Source organism: Pseudorasbora parva, chromosome 3 (genome assembly GCF_024679245.1).
Source record: "Pseudorasbora parva isolate DD20220531a chromosome 3, ASM2467924v1, whole genome shotgun sequence".
In the NCBI taxonomy this organism is placed as follows: Eukaryota; Metazoa; Chordata; class Actinopteri; order Cypriniformes; family Gobionidae; genus Pseudorasbora; species Pseudorasbora parva.
This window is the reverse complement of record NC_090174.1, coordinates 30,294,592-30,320,628: the sequence shown is the minus strand read 5'-3', so window position 1 is coordinate 30,320,628 and position 26,037 is coordinate 30,294,592. Positions and strand designations below refer to the sequence as shown.

Sequence of the window (26,037 nt, the reverse complement as noted above, 5' to 3'; positions counted from 1 at the left end):
AAACTTAATATTAATTAAAAAAAAATAATAATAATAAAAAAAATGTCATTTTAAAATGCATGCAAATGTATTTATGTGAAAGACGTACAAATTTTACATTTCTGAACTGGCCTTCTATGTGAGAAAAACCAAAAAGTCAGGCAACTAATCGGACGCATCAAAAGCAGCACTTTCTTCATCACAAAATAAATAACAGATGATGTTTGAGGCACTTTCAAGACCATAGTTTATTTCATTGTAATAAGAAAGTATATACATTGGGGTCCCTTTATAGTGAGTCCTAAAGCTAAACACATGATCTTCATTTTCTTCCACTCTGAGATACTTTTCAGACACTTGATTATCCCATAGGCTGATTCTTCCAAACAAACGGTGGATTTCCCAGACCATTGCTACATACAATTAACTATAGTGAAGCAAGCATTTAGCGTCATTGTATAAAAAAACAAAAACATGTTGATTTAAATTATTGCTATAAAACTGAATAAAAACCAGCATAAAATGTCAAACATTAGAATATGGTGTTTGAATGAAGGCTCTCAACAGATTTCCATATTGTAAAAACAAAATTAAGACATGCTTGTGCTAGCGGTTACATGCCAGGCAAAATGAACAGGTTTGATACAGAATTTGCTCATGTGGTAAGCAGCATGATTACATAAGAAACTATATATAGATAAAACTAGATTGTGACAGAATGCAATGTCAATCAGCTAAGGATAATAAAATACTATCAAAAATATAATAACTCGAGAAAATGAAGGAATCTGCTCATAAGTCACATTTTAAAGTCTCTCTCTCTCTCTCTCTCTCTCTCTCTCTATATATATATATATATATATATATATATATATATACTTATTTATTTTTAATCTTGAAGAAGTATGACTACATGAAGTGAAAATATTTGACATTCAAAACCGTTTCCAAAAAACATCTCTTAAAACCTTGAGGACTTGCGCTAACCCCTACATAAATCAATGGAAAAATATCTAAAGAAAATGAAGCTGTATGCGTTTATTTTCTGGGAGGACACAGATTCCTTAAATAAACTCTTGTGGATCACAAATTAATTTCTGGTATAGGCAAAGGGTATAAAAACTGCTGAGAAACTAAGTAACAAATGCTTTCTGAATCAAGCTCCATTAATGCCACGTCACAAAGAGCTCCAGTACATCCTGCACCTTGAGAGCTATGCATCCGGTAACCAATCTCAGGCACATAAAAGTACATTTGAAAGTAACGCAAGAGAAAGCTAATGAGAAATCACAACAATAAATGTGTGAGGAGGTAGAGTTTGAAGCATTCGTGGGTTGTTTATGGACCAAATGGAAGGAATCGCAATGGTACAGCGGTCACAAATTGCTGATTATCCACCCAGTAAAAACTAGAAAGGTTCTCTAACAGCCTGAACTTAGTTTCTCCTCTCTAAATTTGTATTTACTAGTCATTAAAACACTGCTTTTTTTGTTTCAGTAGAGTTAGCATGAAGTTGCTAGTGCTAGAACACTTGCCACAAACCGATAATCTGTTATCACAACAGGATTTAACCCGTGATAACCTTTTTGGTTTCTTTTTAGGCCCCATTATTAGAATTAAAACAAATTGACAACAAATTTAATTAAAAAATATGATACACTGCAGTGTACTTTATTTTCTTGAGCATCTGTTATGTCATACCGTACGCAGATACTGCTTTGGCGTACATGGCTTGACACAATGAATCATTTCCAATTAAATGTACGAAACTAAAGAAAAAACATTGTAAAATCTGTTAGGTACTGTTAGGCTGTTTTGTGCAGCAATGCAAAATGTAAATGTCCCAACAGTCAACGGTGAGAAAGTACCCAATTGCATTCAAATAAACAAACGATTAAAGGAGGACAAAGTTCCCTTTTCAAACCAAAGAGAGAAACCCAATGATAGATCTTGCAGAGAGTAGGGAGGAAGGGATATATCTACAGGGAAAGAAAACAAAGACTCCATTTTCATACACCAGGTCAACCACTTCTCAAACCTGATTTAACCAGTCCAACCGTTTTATTTTCCATCGCACGTTCATCAGAACTGAACCTGCTTCATTTGGTGAAGGCGGCCACCACAGCCCACAGCAGCTCATTGGTGTTGGTCTTCATGCTCTCGCCCTCCGGCTCCAGGTCGAGCAGCTGCCGTACTCTCTTCATGGCCAGATCGTACTGGTCATCCAGAAGCGGGGCAAACGCGTTCTCCAGAACATCAGAGGAATGGGCGAGGAATATAAGGGCCAGAATGCGCTTGTCCATTCGGTGAGGGTCGTTCACCCACTTGTCCAGAACGGCCTCCTGCACCTTCTTAATAAGGCGCTGCTTAATATTATTATTGGTAAGGGGGTGCGTAGTCATGTCGAACAAAAGAAAGTTTTGTTTCTCCGTGGTTAGGACACCCTTCTCTACGAGGTTCTTGGCCAGGCGCTCTCGGACGTTACGCAGCTGATAGTGAAGCTTCAGCGGGTTCCATGTCTCACCTGCAAAAGACAAGCACCTTCAGCATCAACTAACATTCACATTATTCGACAAGGACAGAGATTAAACTAATCTATTGGATTCAATAAGACTACTGAAATACTTACGATTTGTGAACTTAGTATTATAGTATAGTATTTTATTTCCCAAATATGTGATATATGCTGATCTCTTTTCTTTTTAAAAAAAAAATGCAATGGCTATAACTTAAAAAGACCAAAAAGCATCAAGAAAATAATAAAAACTGACAGAAAAATTACAGTGGCAGCCGTTAAAAAGTCTGCCGCAAGAGGTACAGCTCCCATAAGGGCTGTATATTCGTGACATTTCACTGTAAAGGTCTGAGATGGAACAAATCAGGCCTGTTTGCACCTTGTGCAGTTTATTGCCAAAATGTATTACATTTATTTTAGGAATTAGGCATTTTTTAGGAATGTATTAAACCAGAAAAATAAATAAAGAAGATTTCATCACTACTTAGACAACAGTAGCATTAGGTGAGGTCAGAAGAACGATATAAGTGTGTTACTTGATTGGACCTCTCAACTTTTTAATGGCACAGTATACATAACTTATAACTATTATAATGATAAATTAAGGATGGCAACATAACTTTATATATATAAATAACAAAATTAGAATTATTTCACCATGGCCAGTAACCGATAAACAGTTAATTTAACAGTTCTACATTATTATGCGCAATTAAATAAAATAAAAAAATAAACATTAAGAATTTTTTTTTATGTAAGTGCACACGTATTTAGGCATAACATTAAATGTACAGTATGAAAAAGGGATATTTTTGTTGAGATTGATTACATTGAACAGAGTCATTCAATTTATTAATGCTTTTAATGATTAACTTGACTTTAATTGAGCAATAATTTTAATTGAGCATTAATTTGCCGCCACGTTTCCACCGCAGGAACTAGGGACTTTGGGGTGGTACTCTGCGGGTTTTGACGGTTCGACCGCAGGAACCGGGCTCTAAATGAAGTTCTGGGTAAAAATGTCCCCTTCAAAACATCCCTTGCTTGCGAGGTAGTACTTTTTCAAAGTTCAGGAACTTTCGGGGGTGAGACTTGGGTGCTGAACATGCTGATTGGTCGAGTTCACTCAGCATTTTATTTCAACTTAAAAGTCTGTTGCGTTGAGTTGTTTGCTATGCAACTCAAAAATGGAGTTTAAAAAACAACAACAGATGGACTGTCGACGAGGTTCAGGCTTTATTAAACTTATATGCGGAGGATTCCGGTCCTACGTCGCCGGAAATCTTCATGGTACTTTAGGCCGCGATGGAAATGCAGACAGCAACAGGTCTGGGGGGAAAAATTCTCCTGCGACAAATTGTTCTTGGAAATTTCGGTGGAAACGGGGCTATAGATGTAAATCTAAATGTAAAAACAGGGATACACACACAATTATTCAATATCAACTAATGCATCCTAAGCTAGTTTTAAGAGTATAGTCCCATTTATTGATAGATGCTCCAACAGGCCCATTAGTTTTAATATACAGCTAGATTTCAGCAGTTGAGTCTTTAACAAGTTGCTGACAGGAATTTTGAATGCAGAAGTCATGCTACAATCCCTTGAGCGAGTACCACCAGCTCAGTAGGCCAGCTCCTGTGCTGAAGCAGAGAAGCACAGACATCACAGGATCAAAGCATGCTGTGCTGAAGTATTTGCTAGTCATCAGCCTGCAGTAATTTATGGCTCTGATCTAATTCTGTGCACATTTTTATACACTCTCGATTCTAAATGAGACGATTCTAAATGAGCTCATAGCCACAGTAGGTACCAGAAATCCCTCTCGATCTTTGGACCAAAGCAAGCCTGGATCCAGATGTTTTATGCACACCAGGCACAGTATATTAAGCAGTTAGCAATGGTTAAAATGGTTCAGTTTAAAACATTTTCATGCAATCTGATTATACTATTGTTCAAAAGTTTGGGGTCAGTAAGATTTTTTGTACTGTTATTCAGAAAGGACACATGAAATTGATCAAAGGTGACAGTGGGGACTTTTCTATTTTAAACAAATACTGTTCTTTCAAACTTTCTATCCTTTAACATTTATATTACATGTGAGACTGCATACTAATAATGGCAGCTGAAAATGTAGCTTCACATCACAGGAATAAAATGCATTTTTAAAATACAAAACATTACAATAGAAAATTGTTATTTTAAATTGTTTACAATATTAGCATTTTTACTGTGTTTTTGATTAAATAAATGCAGCCTTAGTGAGCCTAAGATACATTTTAAAAATCGTACCGACCCCAAATATTTGAACTGCAGTGTATAATAACATCAGCAAATATTGGCGGTCTGTGGCCTGTTGCACAAAGCTGGTTTCAGTTGCTACCCAGTTAAGTTTGAGCAAACTCTGTTTTTTCGGGCTCAAGAAGGTGGATTGGTTTTTAATCAATCAGTGTCCATCACCATGGTAACTTACACTACACTGCTAACCTGCTCTGGAGCAGGTTTTATCATGGGTTTGAGATCGAAAACCCAAACTGGACCAATCAGCTGCAAGCAAAGACGTACTAAAGCCACAACCCCTGTAACTCTCGTTCCAAATTTGCAGTTTATAGTGAAAAAAACGTTTGCTCATCAAAATTGCACATCCTTTGGCCCTAATTATTTATTATATTTTTATTATACAAATTACTTTTAATTAATTTGAATGTATTCATTTGAGCTCTTTGTAAACCTACAATTATTAGACATATTCTTTGATTCACATCATATATTGATATAGTCAGATATTCTTTAATCTGCCTTCTCATCTTTCATTTATTACTACTTTGTAAACGCATTTAATTTCATTAAAATTTTCAAAACGATCTCTCAATCTTCAGAAGAGAAGTGAATCAAACGGACGCTGTGATTGGCTGTTTGCAGCACCTGTCACACTTTCAGGTGCACGCGCTTCAGAGTTAATTGCTAACTCTGGATTAAACCTGAGTTGACAGAGAAAGTTTATACCAAGCTTTGAGAAACGGTTGCACTTGATCTAAACCAGGCTGGATTTATCTGGATTTGTCAACTCTAAACCTACTCTGAAACTCAGAGTTTGTTCAGCTAGATTCATGCAACAGGCCTCTGGTTAATAACCACTATAAACAATCATAATAAATTAAATATTAAAACCTAATATATATATATATAAACATAAAACTAATATTTATGCTGGTCTCTAAAGCCAAGGTATGGTAATCCTGCGGTAAGTAGAAAAAAAAAAATCAAGATTCAGGATCACAAATGATCTGTGGCTACTCACCACTGAGCAACTCTATCCAGCTCTGCACTGTTTCGGGGGGTTGAGTGTCTTTTATGTGTTTAAGAGCCTCGTCCAACAGCACGTCCCCCGTTGGAGCATCAGACTTGCATATAACCTAAGAAAAAAAGGAGAAGACAAACGTCACGGAACACATTAAAACATTATACTGCACAAAAGCACCACTGACATCAAGGCAGAGAACTCATGAGGGCAAAATCATGTGAAGGAGATGAACTTTTTAAACTGAAGACCAAAGACTTTTACTTCATATATTAAATCTAATGCATTTTCCAGGGATACATCTAAGCCCGGTTTAATGATAAAAGTTCTCACTTCCAACAGCCAGCACCAACCACAAAAAGAGGCCTCCTGACATACAATTAATATCAAAGAGCTCCCTCTTGTGGCAGAAAGTGCCCCATACAACAGTGCATGAACTGACACGAGAGTGCTGAATTCTACAAGGACAAAAAGAAGATACCGTCTAAACGTGTCCAGTCCAGCTGTGTTTGTAGAAACCTGTACAACTGACCCTGTACTATCAGTATAGCCTAATAGATCTGAAATGTTTACATGGTGTTCAGGGAAGCTATTTAAAAAAAAAAAAAAAAAACATGGCTCTGCATTTTCTTTTCAGTCCATACAATTAAAGTCAATGGGATCCAATATTATCTGACATTCTTCAAAATACCTTCCTGCAAAAAGAACAACATGAGGGTGAGTAAATGATGACAGATGTTTAATTTTTGGGTGAACTATCCCTTTAAATGCGTGTAGAACATGAACACAGCTGACGGAGGCATCCAAAACAGGAAGCCTCTCCCTGTCGTATGATCATTTCAAGAGTTCTGAATAGTTTGTCGTACCTTCCGGGTAAGCAGGCTTTTCCTCCTCATGCCACAGGCCTCCAGCTGCAGTCTCCCTCGTAAGGCCAGCTCAATGAGCATGCAGCCCCTCAGGCCTGATGAAATGCAGTCATTCCAGAAGGAGGTGTAGCCCTTGCACACACACAAACAAAACAAAGAAAGTCAGTACACATGCCCCGTGGAGGTTCACAGCTTTAATGCAGCTACACAACTTCCATCAATTTGGTTTGTGAACAAACAAAATAAACAAAAAACAATAACAAATGGTTTTCAAAAGTTTGCAGTTTCAGGCCCCCAAAACAAAAACAGTAAAAGGCTAAACATAAAAAGTTTTCCATTTTTAGTTGAAAACAATATTGTGTGTGCGTTATCTTGGTATGTATTACACAGTGGAGATTTTGTGGTGCTGTATGGTAAAAAATGAAGAGGTAAAATCGATGGTTGTTAATTGTTTTGACAGTACTGAACTTCGTTTTGTTTAATTAGTTGAAATGAAAATATATACTACATAGTACATACCAGAAAAACAAAAGTCAAAATAGTAATAATAATAACATTTGATCACACAACTGTGAGTAATACATTTGTGTCACTATTGCATCTCTTTGAATTGCTGTCATGCCAGTTCAACTTCAAATTCCAATGCCTTAAGTGGATTTATTCAATAAAATGGGGAATTTTATTTAGTTATGACTTTAGCTTTTAGTTTTTTTTTAGACTTTTGTCATTTTAGAAGTGAAATGAAGTGAGTGATGGATCAATCCAGCACTAACAAGGCCTGCTTTGTGAGGGTCCAGCCTCCCTGTCCCAGAGGCCACTACTGGGAAACAACGGGCCTCTTTTAAGGTACTGGCAACACAGGCAACGCGCTGCACGTGAAGTGGAGCACATGAAAAAACCCTAGTGTGATGTACAAGGACTGAATAATCAAGTCAATAATTTTGAATACACCAACATATGTTGTAGATTTAAAAAACAAAACACATCTAACTTTTGTGGAAATTGTCAATTTCCACAGATCATTTGCTTTAAACTGGAAATGATGTCATCACTGCACACTCACATAGCTTGAATTTCATATCTTTTTTCTAGTGGAACTTTAAAAGGAATCATCAAATGTCAAAGCTGCTTTTTCATACAACAAAAATGCATGAGGATCAAGTGCAGCAGCAGTTATGCTTGGTTTAGTGAAAAATAACTTGTATTAAGAAATACTTTATATTTTAAAGATATATTGTATCGTTCAAAAGTTTGGGGTCAGAACTTTTTTTAATCTAAAAGAAAGGAATCCTTTTATTCAGCAAGGATACATTTAATAAATTACTATAGTAAACAAGTAATGCATAAAAAGGACACATTAAACAAATACAAAAATAAAACCATTTAAACTATTAAAGGTAGGGTAGGCAATTAGAGAGGCTAGCTATTAGGGTGTTTTTACACGTGGCCCTTTTCAGGGGTTTAAGCGCGGCTTTTATTTTATTTTATTTTATTGTATACAATCATTCTATTGTATTACACGGCTGCACGCTTTGCCAGTTTAAAACGGTGTTACGAGGGCACACCTGAAGTTCACGCACAGACGTGTATTAAACGGACTCTTTAGCGTCTTATTGCATTTATTTTAAAGTGTCAAAAGCACACAAGTTTCACATAAACAGGTGGTTTTGTCTTAAGTGAATGTAAACATCTGCACTACTAGCCTGATATAAGAATCAGTGGAGTCATACAGTGAAGAATATGCAGTTTTATTTTTTCATGTGATTATTCCATTTCTTACTTGAAATCTGCTTTTAGGCATACTTTACCTGGACATTTTTAAGCAGTTTATTTAATTTGCATCTCTCTTTTATTATTTTATTGCATTGTTTATTTTTTGTATGCTGATGTGTGATGTTATCATTGCCTTCTGCAATAAAGTAAACATGAATCAAGGAAAACGTTTCAAAATAAATGTTAGTTACAGGATGTGTGATATAGCTAGTGCAAGAATATGTAGTATTGCAAAAAATAATTATATTTTTCTGTAAAAAGATAAACTACTTAATTCAACAACATTTGTAGCAATGTCACAAAAAATAATAATAATCTTTACAAACAAATATCTTGGTTACTAAGGAACAAAAAATGTAAGTGAATGGGATCAAATGTTGAAGGCCATAAGGTCAGCCAAAAAACCCAGTTCTCTTTACGTTCACACTGTCCCCGAACCTGAAAGAGGACTCAGATCCTTTTTGGTCCACTTTAGTAAGAATGTGGTCTCAGAACCCTTTGAGTTCAGACTGTTGCTTTTTTGGATCTAGTCCAGTTCAGTGTTTGATGGATAACCCTATGACCTTCAACATTTGATCCCATTCTCTTTGTTTCTCAGTAACCATGATATTTGTTTGTAAAGATTATTAATACTTTATGACATTGCTACAAATGCTATTGAATTAAGTAATTAAGTAGTTTATCTTTTTACAAAAAACTGAACAGTTTTCGCCTTCAGAACTGCCTTAATTCTACGTGGCATTGATTCAACAAGGTGCTGAAAGCATTCTTTAGAAATGTTGGCCCATATTGATAGGACAGCATCTTGCAGTGGATGGAGATTTGTGGGATGCACATCCAGGGCACGAAACTCCCGTTCCACCACATCCTAAAGATGCTCTAGTGGATTGAGATCTGGTGACTGTGGGGGCCATTTTAGTACAGTGAACTCATTGTCATGTTCAAGAAACCAGTTTGAAATGATTCAAGCTTTGTGACATGGTGCATTATCCTGCTGGAAGTAGCCATCATAGGATGGGTACATGGTGGTCATAAAGGGATGGACATGGTCAGAAACAATGCTCAGGTAGGCCATGGCATTTAAACGATGCCCAATTGGCACTAAGGGGCCTAAAGCGTGGGCCCCTTAGTGCCAATGGGAAAGTGACAGAATGGGAAATGTCTTTCCCATTCTGACATTCCGTTTGGAGTTCAGGAGATTGTTTTGACCAGAACCACATCCCTAAATGCATTGAAGCAACTGCCATGTGATTGGTTGATTAGATAATTGCATTAATGAGAAATTGAACAGGAGTTCCTAATAATCCTTTAGGTGAGCGTAGTTACATTGTGAACTAAGACTGACGGAAAATAAAAAGTTGCAATTTTCCTAGACCGATATGTCTAGGAACTATTCTCTCATTCCTGCGTAATAATCAGGGAACTTTGCTGCCGTACCATGAATGCCATTTCTTAATTAGTGATGCAGCGATCATGATTTGTCATGGCAGATTCAGATTGGGATTTTTTCACAAGCAAATTGGCTAATTTTGATACAGGTTAAACAAATTATATTTGTTTATTTGCTCTATAGCAGGCAACTATAGTCTCAAACAAAAAATATCTGTAACCATTGAGTGAGGCAACCACTGAATTGAAATATGATCCAAACAAATACACTACAAACATGAAGCACGAGCATTTGTTTTTGATTTAAATTAGATTGTATAATTTCAAAATTTCAAGCAAATTTTAAATGTTTTAAAGATGAAACTGCACAAAAAAAGTTATTGGGTCTAATTCCCTAATAATTGCATGGATTCTTTTATATTTGTGTACACAGGAGAAACTACAACTAAAATACGTACGCACATGAATTTGTTCTTAGCGTCATTCTGATGTTAGTGAATGTGGAGTATAAAAAATGTGTGGCTCCATGCACGAGGTTAGTCATGTGCATAAAACACACCCAAACCATATGGGCTTTCCGCATATGCTCCCTTTACAGCCTTTCGTCACTCATCAAACTGGCCTTTTATACAGACCCAGATTACAGACTCTCATTAGCAGCTGTACATAAGCTTACATTTGCGTTATTCAGAGAAACCTCGCAGCTGAAGCTATAACGCAGCTTTTCTTTTTCAACGGTATATGATCGAATGTATTTAAGGCTAAATTAAATTGCATCATTTAATAATTTTACTTAATAATTTTATGTATGGATTATATAAAACAATCTATTCAATATACTTCAATGTAATTATAGTCATGTTAGGATGAAATATAGCTTAACTTCTTAACGATCATAAAGCGATACAAAGTAAGTACTTTTTGTGTACATGTGGTTTCAGTTGTTCCTATATTTTTTCTTAAATTAAAAAAATAATAATTACGAAACTTTGGTGAATTGTGATTTGTAATCGTACAAATGTGCACGTACACATGCTTAGTGAATGAGACCCATTGCCTCCCAAGAAAAAAAACACTCTGAACGAGTCGTTTGTATTTGGAAACTTGCCGAGTAATGGTTCTACGTGACTAGAAAAGACGTTTGCGTAATCCCACACTGTTGTCTCGGAGTTCAAAACGGATTCGCAAAGATGGGTCAGTACCCGGTTTATTTGGACTGGCTTGCTCCTCAGAATCACTGAATCACATTAATGAGCAACGTCCTGCTCAAGTCATCCTTGTGATGGAGATTCAAGTTGAATAACTAGTTCTTCCAACGCTTTATGATCGGACTCACGCTCGGATTGATATGGTAAAATCAACGTCATCGTTACTGTCTTTACAGTGTGTACTAGGGCTGCACGATTAATCGAAATCGAACCGCAATCGCGATTTGGCTTGTGTGCGATTATGAAAGCTCAAAGGCTGCGATTTTAATTAAATAAATAAATGCCCAGTGTTAGCGAAGAGCGGTTCTGTAATACACGCTGCTCCGTCTGAAAGTTGCTTATAACGTGCGTTTGAAAAAGCAACACGAGTCAAACATCTTCACAAACTAGTGAAGCGTTCATAAACCTGTTCAACAAAAGACGTTTAATAACATGTTTTACCTCAGTTCATATCGTCAGTCGAGTGTGTGTGAGCTGATGTGGCTTCTCATCAGAGTGAGGCAGACGATGCGTTCTTTTATAGTATTCTATCTCAATCAGCACTGCATTATAATACACTTTATTACTATGAAAATACCCTTGACGGCTTGAAGAACTCAAATACTCCATATTTTGCTGCAGTCGTGTTTATTGTCGTCATGTTTAATCAAAGCATCTCTATCTTCTGTTTACACAGCGTTAGCTTCCCATCGTGGATTTCCTGAAAACTAACGTCAATTACTTCTCTGACGCAAATGTGGCGTTTTCCGCTCGAGGGCGCCCTCTGGCTTTCAGTATGAATGAAAAACGTTTGGCTAATCAATAATAAAAAAAAAAATAAAAAAAAAAAAAAATAAAAATAAAATAAAAAAAATATATATATATATTATATATATATATATATATATATATATATATATATATATATATATATATATATATATATATATATATATATATATATAATTACAAAAACTCCTTAGGCTTAGACCTTTCTAATGTTTTTTAGTCATAGGCTGTCTGCATATTAATATGCAGACCCAGCAGGTTTTTTTTTTTTTTTGTAAAATAAGTTCTTTAAAATATTACAAAATAATAATAATAATTAGTATTATATTGTTATATTTATTCTGACATACTCTTTTTTATTTGTAATTATGAAAATGTTATTGTAATGGTAATATTTCTTATTTTTACAAATATTTTTAGCAGTAATAATAATCATAATAATTATTATTAGTCACATTAATATAAAAACATAAAATGTTATAAACACACGCTTTTCATTTGTAAAAAATAATAATAACAATAATCGCATTTTAAATCGCAATCGCAATTTTACCCAGAATAATCGCAATTATATATTTTCCCCAAATCGTGCAGCCCTAGTGTGTACAATAGCTGAGTTTTAGGAAGCTTCCAGACAGAGCTGGAGTTCAGATATGGTAATGGTCGTTTAGCTTCCGAAACATGGGCTATACACAGTAGACCAATCACAGCATACTGGGCCATCTGGCCAATCAGAGACGAGTAAGCTCGTGCAAAGGTGGAATTTAGAGAGACTGATTCATCCATCGAGTCGTTTGAAAATCACTGAAAAATGTGGTGATGTGCAATGTATTTGAGAAAATTAAATGATGCATGTAAACATGTTGTAGGTGACCTCCAAAACAAAATCAGGAGCCTTTAAAATAGAATAATTGGGGCACTTTAATTACCTGGCGGCACAACCAGGTGACTGGAAGCTGCTGGCAGAATTGAAAAAATAAACTCTCTTTCCCAGTTACCAACCAGTTGTTTTGTGGTCAGCCTCACTCAAGCTTGTTTACATCATTGAGCTCACTGTGCCCTGGGAGGGTGCAATGGAGGAGGCTTACGAACGGAAAAGGCTGAACTTGCAGTCGATGTGCAACAACAAGGCTGAAAAGCGAATGTGTGCCCAGTGGAAGTAGGCTGCAGAGGGTAGCCACCTTAACATCCATACTACTCAAGGAGATGTGAGTGTGAGAGAAGGCCCATCGGCAGGCAGTCAAAGACCTCTCCATGGCAGCTAAAAAAGGGGAGCCAGTGGCTTGGAAGAAAAGAAAGGATTCCATCTGCGCCTTCAAGTGAGTTGATGGCACCTCAGTCGGGAGTGAACCTGGGACTATGGGATTCACTGCTGAACTTTCTGGAGGTGTCGTGGGTCCATGAGCGAAACACAGAAGAAAAACGGCGCCCACTTGATAACCCGAAGGTTACAATTACTTGTTTGACCATCCCACTGAATCTTTGCCTCAAATACGCATTTATTAAGGGATATCAACATCTAGTCCTATGCAACAGGGTAAGACAAGTTCTGAATTCACCATAAGCTTCTTGTTCAGTCAGCCTGTTCAGTTTGAATCAGAATAACAAAAAGGGTTTAAGAAAAACTTTGCCTACTTTAAGGTTTTCTTCATTGTGATATTTTTTAAGTCAAACTGATGCATTAGAAACGTAACATTCCTTTCACGGCGTATTTTGTTTATTTTCCTTCTTTTGATTTTGGGGTGAAATAGGACCCAAACATGTTTCTGACAGATTCTCCCAAAATCAAGCAACCAATAGCAAGAATATATGAAACTTAACTTATACATTTTGGTGCCAACCATAAGCATACGCATGAACAAACTGTGGACCTGGAATATGTAATGTTAATCCATTTTGTCCTTTCTGCTACTTTCCATATAGATAAGCAAATCTTAGTGAGGCGGCTGAGGCCTCAACATGATATTCAATGACAAAAAAATGGCAGTAATGTAAAACAACAAAGGAAAGCTTTGTGAACAAGCAACAAGAATGCTCACTTCAGATTATAATCACTCCAGACCTTCTGTATTGTTCTGTATTGCACTGCTGTTAAAAATACAAGGAAGACTTTTGCTAAACTAATAGAAGCAGGGGCAATAGCGTCTCTTGAAACCTGCCATGCAAGTAATTGTTGATCAACTAAACCGTTAAACTCCAAAACCTAAATATTTGACATGTAAAACAAACAGAAACCCGCTCTTTGTGGAAAAAAGAGGGTCCAAGACATTGCCTGAGTAAAACACAGGCCATTTTTCTATAAGCTACAATTCTTTTTGAATTACCAAAAGCCAAGGTTGAGAGCATAAATTAGAGTAGAAAGTAATTCAACATGAATGAGCTGTAAAGAGGAGCGTCTTCAGTAACACTGCCCTGTCAAATGCCTGCTCAACCAAAATAGAACTACAAAGGCCAGACAACGAGGTAGGTATGGGGCTGGGTGGTATCAAGTTTGTACAATATATTGATATATTTTTTTAGAAACAATACAGGAATGATGCTATACCGTGTATTGATATACAGTAGATCATTATAGGACATCACTGGGCAGGATGTAATATATATTTTTATCCAAATAGAAAAACGTAGAAAATACCAGGATATATACTGCGCATCGCCATTTAACCAAAAAATACCAAGATATGATTTTTCGCATATCACCCAACCATAGAGGTAGGTACAATTCACTACCTACCATAAACCTTAATTAACGGTCGATTATTACACTAAAACGGATCACTTTAAGTGCTTTGCCTCTTTCCCTTGATTAAGGACAGTCATATTAGTTAATAACCAAAGTTTTACACACAAAATATTACTTATGAACTTTGACCATTGACCTTTGACTATCTAGGAGCGTAACAACCAATAAACCCACAGTTCTACATAGTTTGGGGAGATAATGATCAGTGACCTACTGGTGTGTGTTTCATTTGTTAGATCCTCCATGTTGGTGACCTCCCTCCCAACGAATGGTTATGATCAATGTTAGCTTACAACTTACCAAATACAGAACAGTACAGACTGTATCATTTTCTCAGCCACTAATAGCAAGTAAAACAGAAGGCATTGGATGTTTAACTCTGTGAGTTATGTCAAGTTATTACTTTAAAATAACTTTTCAAAGTCTGAGTAAAATTAACATTTGGCAGTCCAAACTAATTATTTGATGGAGCTTAAAACAATGGTTATAAACCTGGTTATTAAACCATTTAGGATGTTTTCCTTATTGAACTAAAATGATTTATGTCAACTCATTAGAAGAGGGTTCAAGATGTTTCGATCAGCATCAAAATGGAAACTATATAAAAAACTAAACAAACAAAAAACCTTGGATTTGTCCAAAACAAATTGGATCTACTTGCTTGCTTTGTAGGAATGTGTAGTGATGACAATAAAGAGCTCAGTGGGCAAAGACATTTTAACTCTATTCATTCATCTTGCAACAACAGATCCTAATAATAAACAAATGCTTTCAATTTTAGCTTCTTAAAGCAGCACTGTATCTGAAACGATCATATTGAGCTTCATGTGGAAATGACATGTCATACCCTCTTAATATTACAATATGCTGTAGCCTAGTAGGAAACGGAGTATTATAGTATAATTAAATTGTTAAGGACATAACGTTACTCGATTTTTAAACAGTTTTTTTACGCAATGTTGATTTGTTTCGGCAGTCTGATGGGTCAGAGAGATAACTTGTAACTGCAGTGCAAGGCAAGCTAAAGCTACATTGCATCACAGTAATAATGTCGTTTGCTTTTGACTCAAATGCCATAAATATAAATAAAAGGGGGTTTATAAAAACAGATTCTTTCCAGCTGCATCTTTCTTTTATGAGCTCAAATATTAAGCACGCGATGGTGGTGAGTGATAATGAGAGATACAACTACTAAAGAATAAAGCAATACAACAACAACCTCGCGGTCTTTCAATCCTAGAAGCAGTACTTCCTCCATCAGGGTCAGTCTGGTTTCCTTGGCATCGCCGCTGTCGTCGTCGTCCTGCTCGTCTCCACGGCGGGGCTCGTAGTCCTCGTCGCCGGATCCGCGGTCTCTGTCCGCGGCTGCAGCGCTGCGCGAAGCCTCGGTGCGCCTTTGCACCAGGCCGGAGCTCCGCTGGGTCAAAGTACTCATCTCTCAAACACACTAAAACAAAACCTCCTTCCCAGACTCTTGTCTGAGAACAGACTGGATTATTCAGTCCGATTCATAAATGATTCCCGTGGTGAATAAGGGGAATAAAGGTGTGATTCGGGATTTGTTTTGGAGAGGGGCCCCTCGCGATCCCAACCGCGGAGCGTCGCTGATTCCGTCAGTTTTAATATGGCGACCAGCCGTGACGAGTACAGCACAGTGGATGTGGCATCTCAACACTGAGGTTGTGTCTGAGGTGCATACCGAGAAAGCATTTTCGGTTAGAGAGCACTACCAGAGGTTAACTTATTGAAGTTAAATAAAACCATAACAAATATTTTCGTTACGTAACCCTCTGGGACATCATCGTGTATAAATGAAATTTGCTTTTAAAATACAATAATAATGTTAAAAAAAATAAAAAACTTTGTGCTTGACATTGTTTTTCTGGCAAAAAAGGAAGTGAAGGAGACGTTGAATCACATGCTGCCAAGGGACCATGAGTTAATTTTAGACTAAAAAGTGCGTAAATTAAATTTAAAACAACAACAACAAACAAACAAAACATTTAAAAGGCCAATTAAAGGCCTTTTAGGCCAAGGGGATACATTTCTGTGTAGGCTCAGTTGTGTATACCTTTTGTTCAGTACTGGCAAACAGTACAATAACCTTTTCCTGGGTTTTGGGATGATATTAGTAAGTTTTATAGAAGACAGCGAGGAAAAGCGGTACCTTTTTCAGAAAGTAGCCCTACTGATGATAGTGGCGACATTGTATCAGAAATTGAGGTCATAAATGTTGAGGTTCAAGGACATCGAGATGTGTGTGGAAAGTGTGGGCTACACCGAAAAAGAAGATTCTTGTTGGTTTTCACTTGTGCTGTTGATATGAAATCCCAGAAATAATTTGTAAATGCTTTTTGAAACACTAAGACATGGTTTCACTAGTGATGTTGCAACTGAATTTGTGTCTCATTTTTTATTAATTTTTTAATAAAACATGTTTACATGTGTACATGTTACATGTTTTACATGTTTTTACAAGTTTCAAATAAAATAATAAAGCTGCAAGCAGCCATTATCGGGGCCAAGCGCAAAGAAGAAGACAAGACATGCCAGGATGGCTGTAAGTGTCAAACCAACTGCAACAATGAGCCATTAAAGACCTATTAAGTTGATTTTAGGCAAAAGTAGTACAATTTTAAATACAGTCAATAATAATGATTTAATGGCTTATCACTTTCGACCAATAGGTGGCACTGTTACGTAACTGATGTAGTGTAGTCAGATTGACATGACAATGACATGCAAAGTTTGGTGTCAATATGTCAAAGCTTTTTGACTTTTTGAGTAACTTCAGGGCATGGAGCGGGAGACACATACTGATTTTTTTAACCATAAGCTAATGCATTGGTAAATTTTAGCATTAGCATTTTAAACCATAATACTGCATTGAAGTCAATGGGAATTTAATGTTTTGTTTTATTATAGCGCCACCAAGAGGCACAATCCCACCAATTTTTTATGTGTCCTCATAGTGAGCCCATACTTATGTGTGTCAAGTTTGGTGAAAAAATCTCATTTTGTTTTGGAGTTATAGACATTTATATGAAAAAACACCTGACTTTGATTGGATTTTACTACCCCTTACTATCAATATTTTGAGATTTGGGCATTAGCATATAGCTATCGACCTATGTTTTCGATCTTATGAGGCTGGTTTAGTCTCGATTGGACTAGCGGTTTCGAAGATATCAGCAAATGTTTTTTAAGGGCTAAATTACAATGCTGCGCAAACCATATGCCGAAACCTGGCAAGTGTTGTATCGTTGGACTCGGCAAGGATTCAGGAGACCAAAAAAGTTACTCCCATCAAAAATTTCAACCACACCCAAAGTTATAATCGTTTGGGAAAAAAATGTATCCACTAGTTGGCGCTGTTTCGAAACTTCTCAGGCTACTTCAGGGCATCGTGGTGATGACCCATACCAAGTTTCGTAACAATCCGTTCATGCGTTGATAAAATACAGCATTTTAGCACATAATTCAAAATTTCCGACAGCCAAAATGGCCGACATGGTAAAATTTGATATAATTCGACTTGGCATGATGCCCCGAATCTAACAAGATTTGATTTTAAAACAAATGGTTCAGAAGTTATAAGCAAAAATAAGCATTTTTTCGTATCTCCAGACCAGTTGGTGGCGCTCCGCCGAAACACTGCATGTTGCTTCAAGTCATGCTTGTGATGACATGTACCAAGTTTGGCTTGAATACAATAAAGCGTTGCAGAAGATATAGCCTTTAGTGTGTTTTTGCAACTGCTACAAAAAATTTGTTTGCACGTTTTTCGAAAACGATTTGACGAATCAACATGATTTGCAAGAATTATTGTCGCCATGGTCTGAAGATGATCTGTTTCAATTTTGGTGAAAATCGGAGCAATGGCCTAGGAGGAGTTTGAAAAAGTAGTTTTTTCAGAAAATTCAAAATGGCGGGAAAATTTGCATACCGGAAATTACATCACAGGGTGCTATAGAATCGGCTTGAGCCAAGGAATCAGAGGAAAAAAGAATTTTGTTTCTAGCTATTAGGGTTGAAAAGTTATTAGCATAAATATGAGTGGAATTTTGGACAGGTGGTGGTGCTAGAGAGAATGAGTTAGAAACTCCAAATTTGGTGTGATTACTAATGGGACTATCCTCTATCTGTGTGCCAAATTTCATAACTTTCATGCAAGCAGTTCTATGAGCTGCCAAGAAGAAGAAGAAAAAGAAGAGGAAGAAGAACACTAACGGTTTCAATAGGTGCCTTCGCACCTTCGGTGCTTAGCCCCTAATAATAGTGCAATGTAAAATGGAATGTTAAAAACAAGCTTTTAATGTTTTCTGAAACACTAAAGCCCTATTCGGACTGGATTAGTTTAACATGGGGACGTGGGGGTAAAGTAATTATTACCAGAGGTTCTCGGTGATTTTAGTCCCGTCCGAATGTGCCATCTCGGTAATCATTACGGACAATGTCAAGATTACTGAGACTTTTACCTTCTGTAAAAAGGTCCGGAAAAATTACCTCAGGTAATACTAATCCCGTTCGAATAGACCTGCTGTAAAAATGTATGGTAAAATCCCGTCATTGCCTGTTTAAAAGTTAAAAAAGAGCACATTTTGCGACCTTGGAGGCGCTTGAAGCATTCGGTTGGTTGTAGGTGGTGGGACAAATCTGTGGAAAATGTCCAGTATTTTCCGCATATCATTTAAAGCAAAAAGAAGATCAAAAGCACTTATTAGAGGCACAACACATTTTAGCTCTAGGAAAGTGTCTATTACCAACATAATCCAATCAGAATCGTTAGACTGGACCTAACTGTTTATTAAAACACATATATATTGGAGACGGAGTTCAGACTGGCGCTCAGGTTATGTGTTTGCTCACGTTATAACAGTAACGTCATACGCACATGACGTCAAGGAGGTGCGTAAAGCGAGTTACTCCTCCCACTTCTGCTAGTTTTACTGAGATGTCTTATCCCGTGCGAATTGGCCATTAATATTACAGACGTCCTGAGGTAAAATGACTTTACCCCCATGTCCCCATGTAAAAACTAATCCAGTCCGAATAGGGCTTAAGACAGTTTCACTACTTTTCAGATAGCAAATATGCATGTGAATATGTGTGAAGTTTCAGATAATTTGCTGGCATCCTAAAAAAAGGTAAAAGGCCAGATGTAGAAAACAAATTTTGGAAAATGATTTTAATCTTTAAAGGCGCCCCTAGAATGAAAAAATTGAATTAACCTTGCCATGGTGAAATAATAAGAGTTCAGTACATGGACATCACATTCTGTGTGTCTCAAACATCATGGCCTCCTACTTCTTATGTAAATCTCGTGAATCCAAAACTCCACTGAAAAAAGTGCTTCTCAACATAACGCCAACCGTGATGCAAGCATTGGGGATCATTTATATGCACGCCCCCAACATTTGCATATGTTCATTGTCAGGCGGAAATGGAACGAATCATCAGGTATAAGTTGCTCGCATGGACACACTTCATGTTCCAGGCTGTTCAGGAGACCTGAGGACTTTACATCCTTAACACAGATAAAAAATGCCAACAGTCATGGTTGATGTTTATAGATCCGATACCACAACAATTTAATTCAAGATTGTTCGTTCGTTCGGCCAATTTCAAGCAAGCTTCGCTCAGCGTCTTAAACTGTAGAAAGTGGCAACTATATTCCTGCAAGCAGTAAGTAGTGATTTTATCCACTTATTGACTGTTTAAACAATTTCTGATTAAATTGAAAGTTTCTTAGAGAGTCAGCATTGTCTAGATAATGCAAGATGCTAGTACAGTAACAATAGGATACTCCAAGTACCATACCAAACTAAATAGTGTGTCTAATGACAAAGGGTAATATTATTTTGTACATAATATACAAAATACAACCATAGATACTTTGCTTCTAGTAAACATGACCTTTTCCACCATATAAGTTAAAACGATAGTCATTTGACAAGGCTATTCATTTTGTAAAAATATAAGTTATATATTTATATTTTTGAGAACTGAAGTATGGTGTTTCCTATGATGTTTTAGCCTATTTGTATTTTAGGCGGCCGCATATATGGAAAAAAAAAACACCTAACCCCAAAAAAATTCTAACAAAAGGTTTTTCAGCTGTTTTTTGTAGTATTAGGTGTCCTTAATAACATTATAAAAGTTTACCAAAGGTTGACCACTAGAAAGGTGTAATTTTCAAGATGGCGTCCAAGATGGGCAGGAAGGCCTTAAAATAGCCTAACTCCTTCATTATTTGACCTAGCCAAGTAATCTTGATGTCTAACCCCATGTTTTCTGGGTCTATGAATCCACTGAAGGGGAAGGCCTTCATAACAGTGACAATGAGAGAGTAGACATCACAAATTATACAATCTTATTTCAGAGAACAAGAAAAGGATGAGGAATCCCAGAAACAAGCAATCATTCAAATAGCTGCGCGATTGATCAAAAGTAATATCAAGTCCAATGTCCCATCCGTTATGGATCAGTATCTGAGCACAAAGTCCCTTGAGCTTGACTCTGCTCTTTTGTTTGTTTCTGAGACTCTCTGTACACTTTTGAATGGTCTTTTTGTTGGTAAGGAGACAAGCTGAAAGGTTGCAGGAATTGGACAGGCAATTGTCCAGGCAATTGTCCAGGCAGCACGACCATGTGCTGTTGTAGCTCCATAACAACTTAGCCTTGCAGTGCAGGCACGTCATATGGATCGGTCACAATTCTTGGCGGATACCCTTCATGGAATGAGATTTGCCTCAACAGGAAATTTTGTGTTTTGAATGTAGCAGATTCAGTTGCTCCAGATATGTTAGCGGATGGCATAAATGTGCTGGACATGGCACTTCTTTTTGCTGGGGAAAATGTTGGACAATGTTGACCTCAGCATCCCTACTATTGATCAGAGGTCTTCAACCCTGCTCCTGGGGACCCAATGTCCTGCAAAGTTTATTTCCAACCTGCTTCAACACACCTGCCTGTGTATTTTCAACCATAGATATCCATAATAAAGGCTAGATGTCTTACGGCGGAGTCACCGTCGTCATCACCGGCGGCGATCTCTTCACAGGCAAGCTTTCTGTCGGGCTCTGTGGAACCTGATGTTAGATGAGTGATCTGTACGAACATAAATACTCTTATCTCGCTGAAATCCATGTGCAGAAATTTGAATAGAAAAACAAGCCACAGGAATATCCAAAAGGCAGTAGTCGAGAGGCAGACAGAATGGTCAAACACAATAAACAATCTAAACAGGCAAACAAGTCCAAAGGGTAGTCCAGAAACAGTGATCAAGATAAACAGGCAATTGGTCAAACGCAAGACAAACAGACAATGGATAAATGCTCAGTAAGGCAGTAAGACTGGCAATACTTTGCAAGGTCCCTTTGGCCATGCTACGCTTAAAATAGCTGCCAAACAGGAAGTGACTGTAGAGTGAGCAGAGACAGTGGCACACAGTCAGAATTCAGGTGAGGGCTCCCTCTGCTGGCGTGGCATTATATATATATATATATATATATATATATATATATATATATATATATATATATATATATATATATATATATATATATATATATATATATATATATATATTATATATATATATTAGCTAAAGCTAGCTCTGGGGAAAAAAATTCTGAGCTATATATTATATATGTGTGTGTGTATGTGTGTGTGTGTGTGTGTGTGTGTGTGTGTGTGTGTGTGTGTGTGTGTGTGTGTGTGTGTGTGTGTGTGTGTGTGTGTGTGTGTGATATATAATTAATACATTTCTCATGTTGCCATTCGGTACACAGTTTTAGTAGCCTATATATTGATTTAACATAAATACCTTTTTTATTGCACCTATCTGTTCTGTTCAATGTTACTTTCATATTGAAGTCCATGGTTATAATTATTCCATACTAAAAGTATTTCATACTACATCTCTGACATTTATAACAAACGAAACAGTTTGAAAATCGGTTGAAAATTGAGCAAGTTATGGCTATTTAAATGTACATGCACCATTAAAACACACTGTTACGAGTGAGCGAGCTGCCTGTGACAAGATGGCCGCAAGTTGCGGACGGCGACCTCCATTGGCCAACAGCGCGCACGAGACATCTAGCCTTTATTATGGATATCTATAGCTGTGTCTCATTTCAGAAGGCTGTGTCCTCCGGAGGTCGCATTCGAAGGGTGCATACGTCATAAGGCCGTCTCATTTTAAAAAAGTGAGTAGGACACTCCAAATGCAACCTTCGAATGCGCCCTTCTTTCACAGGAATTTGGAGTGTACATGAGGTGTAGCCTTCACGGCTGGAGATAACCCGCACCACCGCCAGATATGCATGCGAGCATAGGTGTGGTGTTTAAAATAAGTAGTTCAAGCTTTTTTTTTGTTTTTTTTTAAGCTCTATTACCTCAAACAGATAGTTTTGGTAAACAAGATTACAACTGTTTAGTGCATTTTAAACGTTTAGAACAGTAGCCTACATTGCTGTCAAGACAAGAAACATTGCATAGTCATTTTCAAGTTATAAATAATTTTCATTCATATAACTGCCGTGAGAGCGCAACGAGGCTGAACTTGTTGGCATAGCAACGTGATACTTCCTGCCTGTGTGTCCTACGAAGGACGTCTCGTCTAGGACACTCCGTATACTGCATCCTACACAGGACGTGTCCTCCGGAGGACGCAGCCTTCGAAATTTAACGAAATGAGACACAGCTTATGTTTTCAACAAGTGATCCTGAAGAGCTAGATTAGCTTCACCTGTCTTTGATTAGGTTTGGAGCTAAACTCTGCAGGACAGTGGTCCCCAGGAGCAGGGTTGAAGACCTCTGCTATTTATGGTAAGGGGACCTTCCACTGAATGGGAATCATAGTAGCAATCACTCCAGGGTAAAAAGGACCTTGACAAACAGGTTTCTGCTCCCACATCAAGCAAAGAATGTCATAGAGGACCATGGGAACCAAGGAAATGGCAGTGTTGTTTGGCAAAAGAAGTATCAATTAACTTGCCTCTTTGCGCAACAACCTTTCAAGCAATAAAATAGTTACCACTAAATAATTTGTTACCCCAGAATGTCTGCCTCCAATTGAGTCATAAACCAATTACCACTGCCAAAGAGTTTACTTCAAGATCATGGTGTGGATTGGAAAGGAAGGTGACATGAACACAGTGGATTGGGGATGGAAACTGGTGGACAAACGGTTCCTGCCAGTTATGACCAGTAAGGCTGCTGCCCCAGAAAGCCTCCTACAGATAAATTAATGAGGCATTTATGTAGCGTTTTCATATTAATTACTGCACATCCAAAGCACTTTACACAGGGGTCTCTCCTTAACCACCACCTGTAGGAAGGTCCACTTAGATGATATGAAGGCAGTCACAGTACAACGGCACCAGTGCACTCAACACATACCAGTAATATGTGGAGAGGAGAGAGTGTGATAGAGCCAATTCAGTGGATGGGTTTTTTAGGAGTCCATGATTGGTAAGGGCCAATGGAGGAAATTTGGCCAGGCACCAGGGCTACTTCTCTTTACGAGAAGTGCCATGGAAGATTTAATGACCACAGAGAGTCAGGACCTCAGTTTAACGTCTCATCTGAAGGACGATGCTAGTTACAGTACAGTGTCCCCATCCCTATACTGGGGTGTTAGGACCCACACAGACCACAGGGTAAGCGCCCCCTGCTGGCCTCACTAACACCTCCACCAGCAGCTACCTAGTTTTTCCCTGTTGGTCTCCCATCCAGACTCAACCCTGCTTAGCTTCAGTGGGAAACCAGTCTTGGGCTACAGTGTGATATGGCTGCTGGCAAATGATCCACTGTAATTGCACAACTGTGATAAACACCTGCTGTTAACAAGCAGAATAACTGAAGGGAAGTCACCTTTATAGGTCACCATTATGGTGTTCAGTGTTTGCTTTAGTTTTAGTTTTTTTATTATATAAGATTTTGTCTGTGACAGACCAAGAGAAAATCCAAACCAGGTGTTTTTGGTTATGTTGTGACATAAATATAATCAAAGATTGGGCTAAGAATAGTCCCAGTTAACTACATGATGATTATGCCACTATCAAAATATAATGACGCCTGAATAATTTTTCTCTGTGCTTGCTTTGTCACAACAAGTTTGTTTTTCTAAACACAGTTGAAGCATTCAGGGAAAAAAAACGTTTTGAAAGTAAAAGTCAAAAGCTCAACTACAGCAAACACTAATTACAATACGCGAATATACTTGTTAACAGCAGGTGTTCATCACTAATTGTCAATCACCACTCAATCATTTAATTATCTCATTTACTTTAACACTGTTTCAAAGTTATTTTAACACACTTGAGTGTGGAGTTTGCTGTGTAGGCAAAATTATATAAGAAAGGAAAAAATATGCAATAACTTAATGGGAATTGTACTTAATTTTTGCTTAAATTTGCTTGTAACCAATTGCCTTAATATATAATTGTACTTGTAATCACTTATCTATCATGCAGATATGCTAATTAGAATATTACATGGCCAAAACATGTATCATTCACCAGTATTCCTGGTCAAGGAGGAATACAAATGATTAATGGTAATTTTAAGGACCTGACGGCTGCCATTTTGAAAATGGGGACTTTCTTGGAGTCAAACTTTGGTAAACTTTTAGTATGTTTTTAAGTTCATCTGATAGTACTGTAAACCCTTGAGAAACCTTTTGTTAGAATTTTTTTGGGGTCAAACCATATTTGCAGATGACTATTTCAGATTAGGCTACATCACAGTCACTGCTTAACCTTAGCCTACATTGTGACTAACGTTATATAAACATGCATTATCGTTGACGAAAAAAGACAAGTCTAAAATGTAGGCTGAATGACACACTTTAAGCAGAACATCTCAAATGGAGATTAATAAAATGCAGCTTACTTGTTTATTGGTGTTTTCAGAGTGTTCGTGCATATGGTTGCCAGATTGGACATGTTTAGGTAAAAACCGGAGTGTATCCGGGTTTCTTTTCACAGAAAAGCTCTGTTTGGGGGATTTAATTTCTGAATTCTGGCAACCACACAAGCTCTTTCTCGCATGCGGATGATCTGAAAACACCAAATAAACAAGTAAGCTGCATTTTATCAATCTCCATTTGAGATGTTTTGCTTAAAGTTTCATTTAGTCGGTCTGTGTTGTGTCAGGACGATCAGGACTCATGAGCGGCTTCACTGAACTGTTGAAATAAGCCAATCAGTGCAGAGCTCAACATTAATATTCATGACTCTTCCAAATAAGGCAAAAACAGAGCATTACATCCTAGGGACAATTTATAGGGTTGTAAATGGACCTGTAAAACTGTATCTGGACATTTTTTCCCCTTAAATAAGCCACATACCACATCAGAGAATAATTTAACATATTGTTTCAAATCATTCTAGCGCACCTTTAAATATGTAAAGTATAAAGTTATAATTTTTTTTCTAGTTGTGATTTCAGAATTAGTCCCATAGAGGGTTAAAAAAAAATAGACATTA

The 26,037-nt window shown here is 37.3% G+C and overlaps 1 protein-coding gene across 1 annotated transcript; it reads right to left on the bottom strand.

Moving 5' to 3' along the window:
• Nucleotides 1-208: 208 nt before the first annotated feature.
• On the bottom strand, nucleotides 209-16,204 carry golph3a (golgi phosphoprotein 3a). Its single transcript, XM_067438402.1, has 4 exons — nucleotides 15,759-16,204; nucleotides 6,659-6,790; nucleotides 5,793-5,907; nucleotides 209-2,503 (listed from the first exon to the last, which is right to left on the bottom strand). Exons 1-4 carry the CDS (start codon nucleotides 15,972-15,974, stop codon nucleotides 2,079-2,081), a joined length of 888 nt encoding a protein of 295 aa, XP_067294503.1. The 5' UTR covers nucleotides 15,975-16,204; the 3' UTR covers nucleotides 209-2,078.
• Between the last annotated feature and the right edge of the window lie 9,833 nt (nucleotides 16,205-26,037).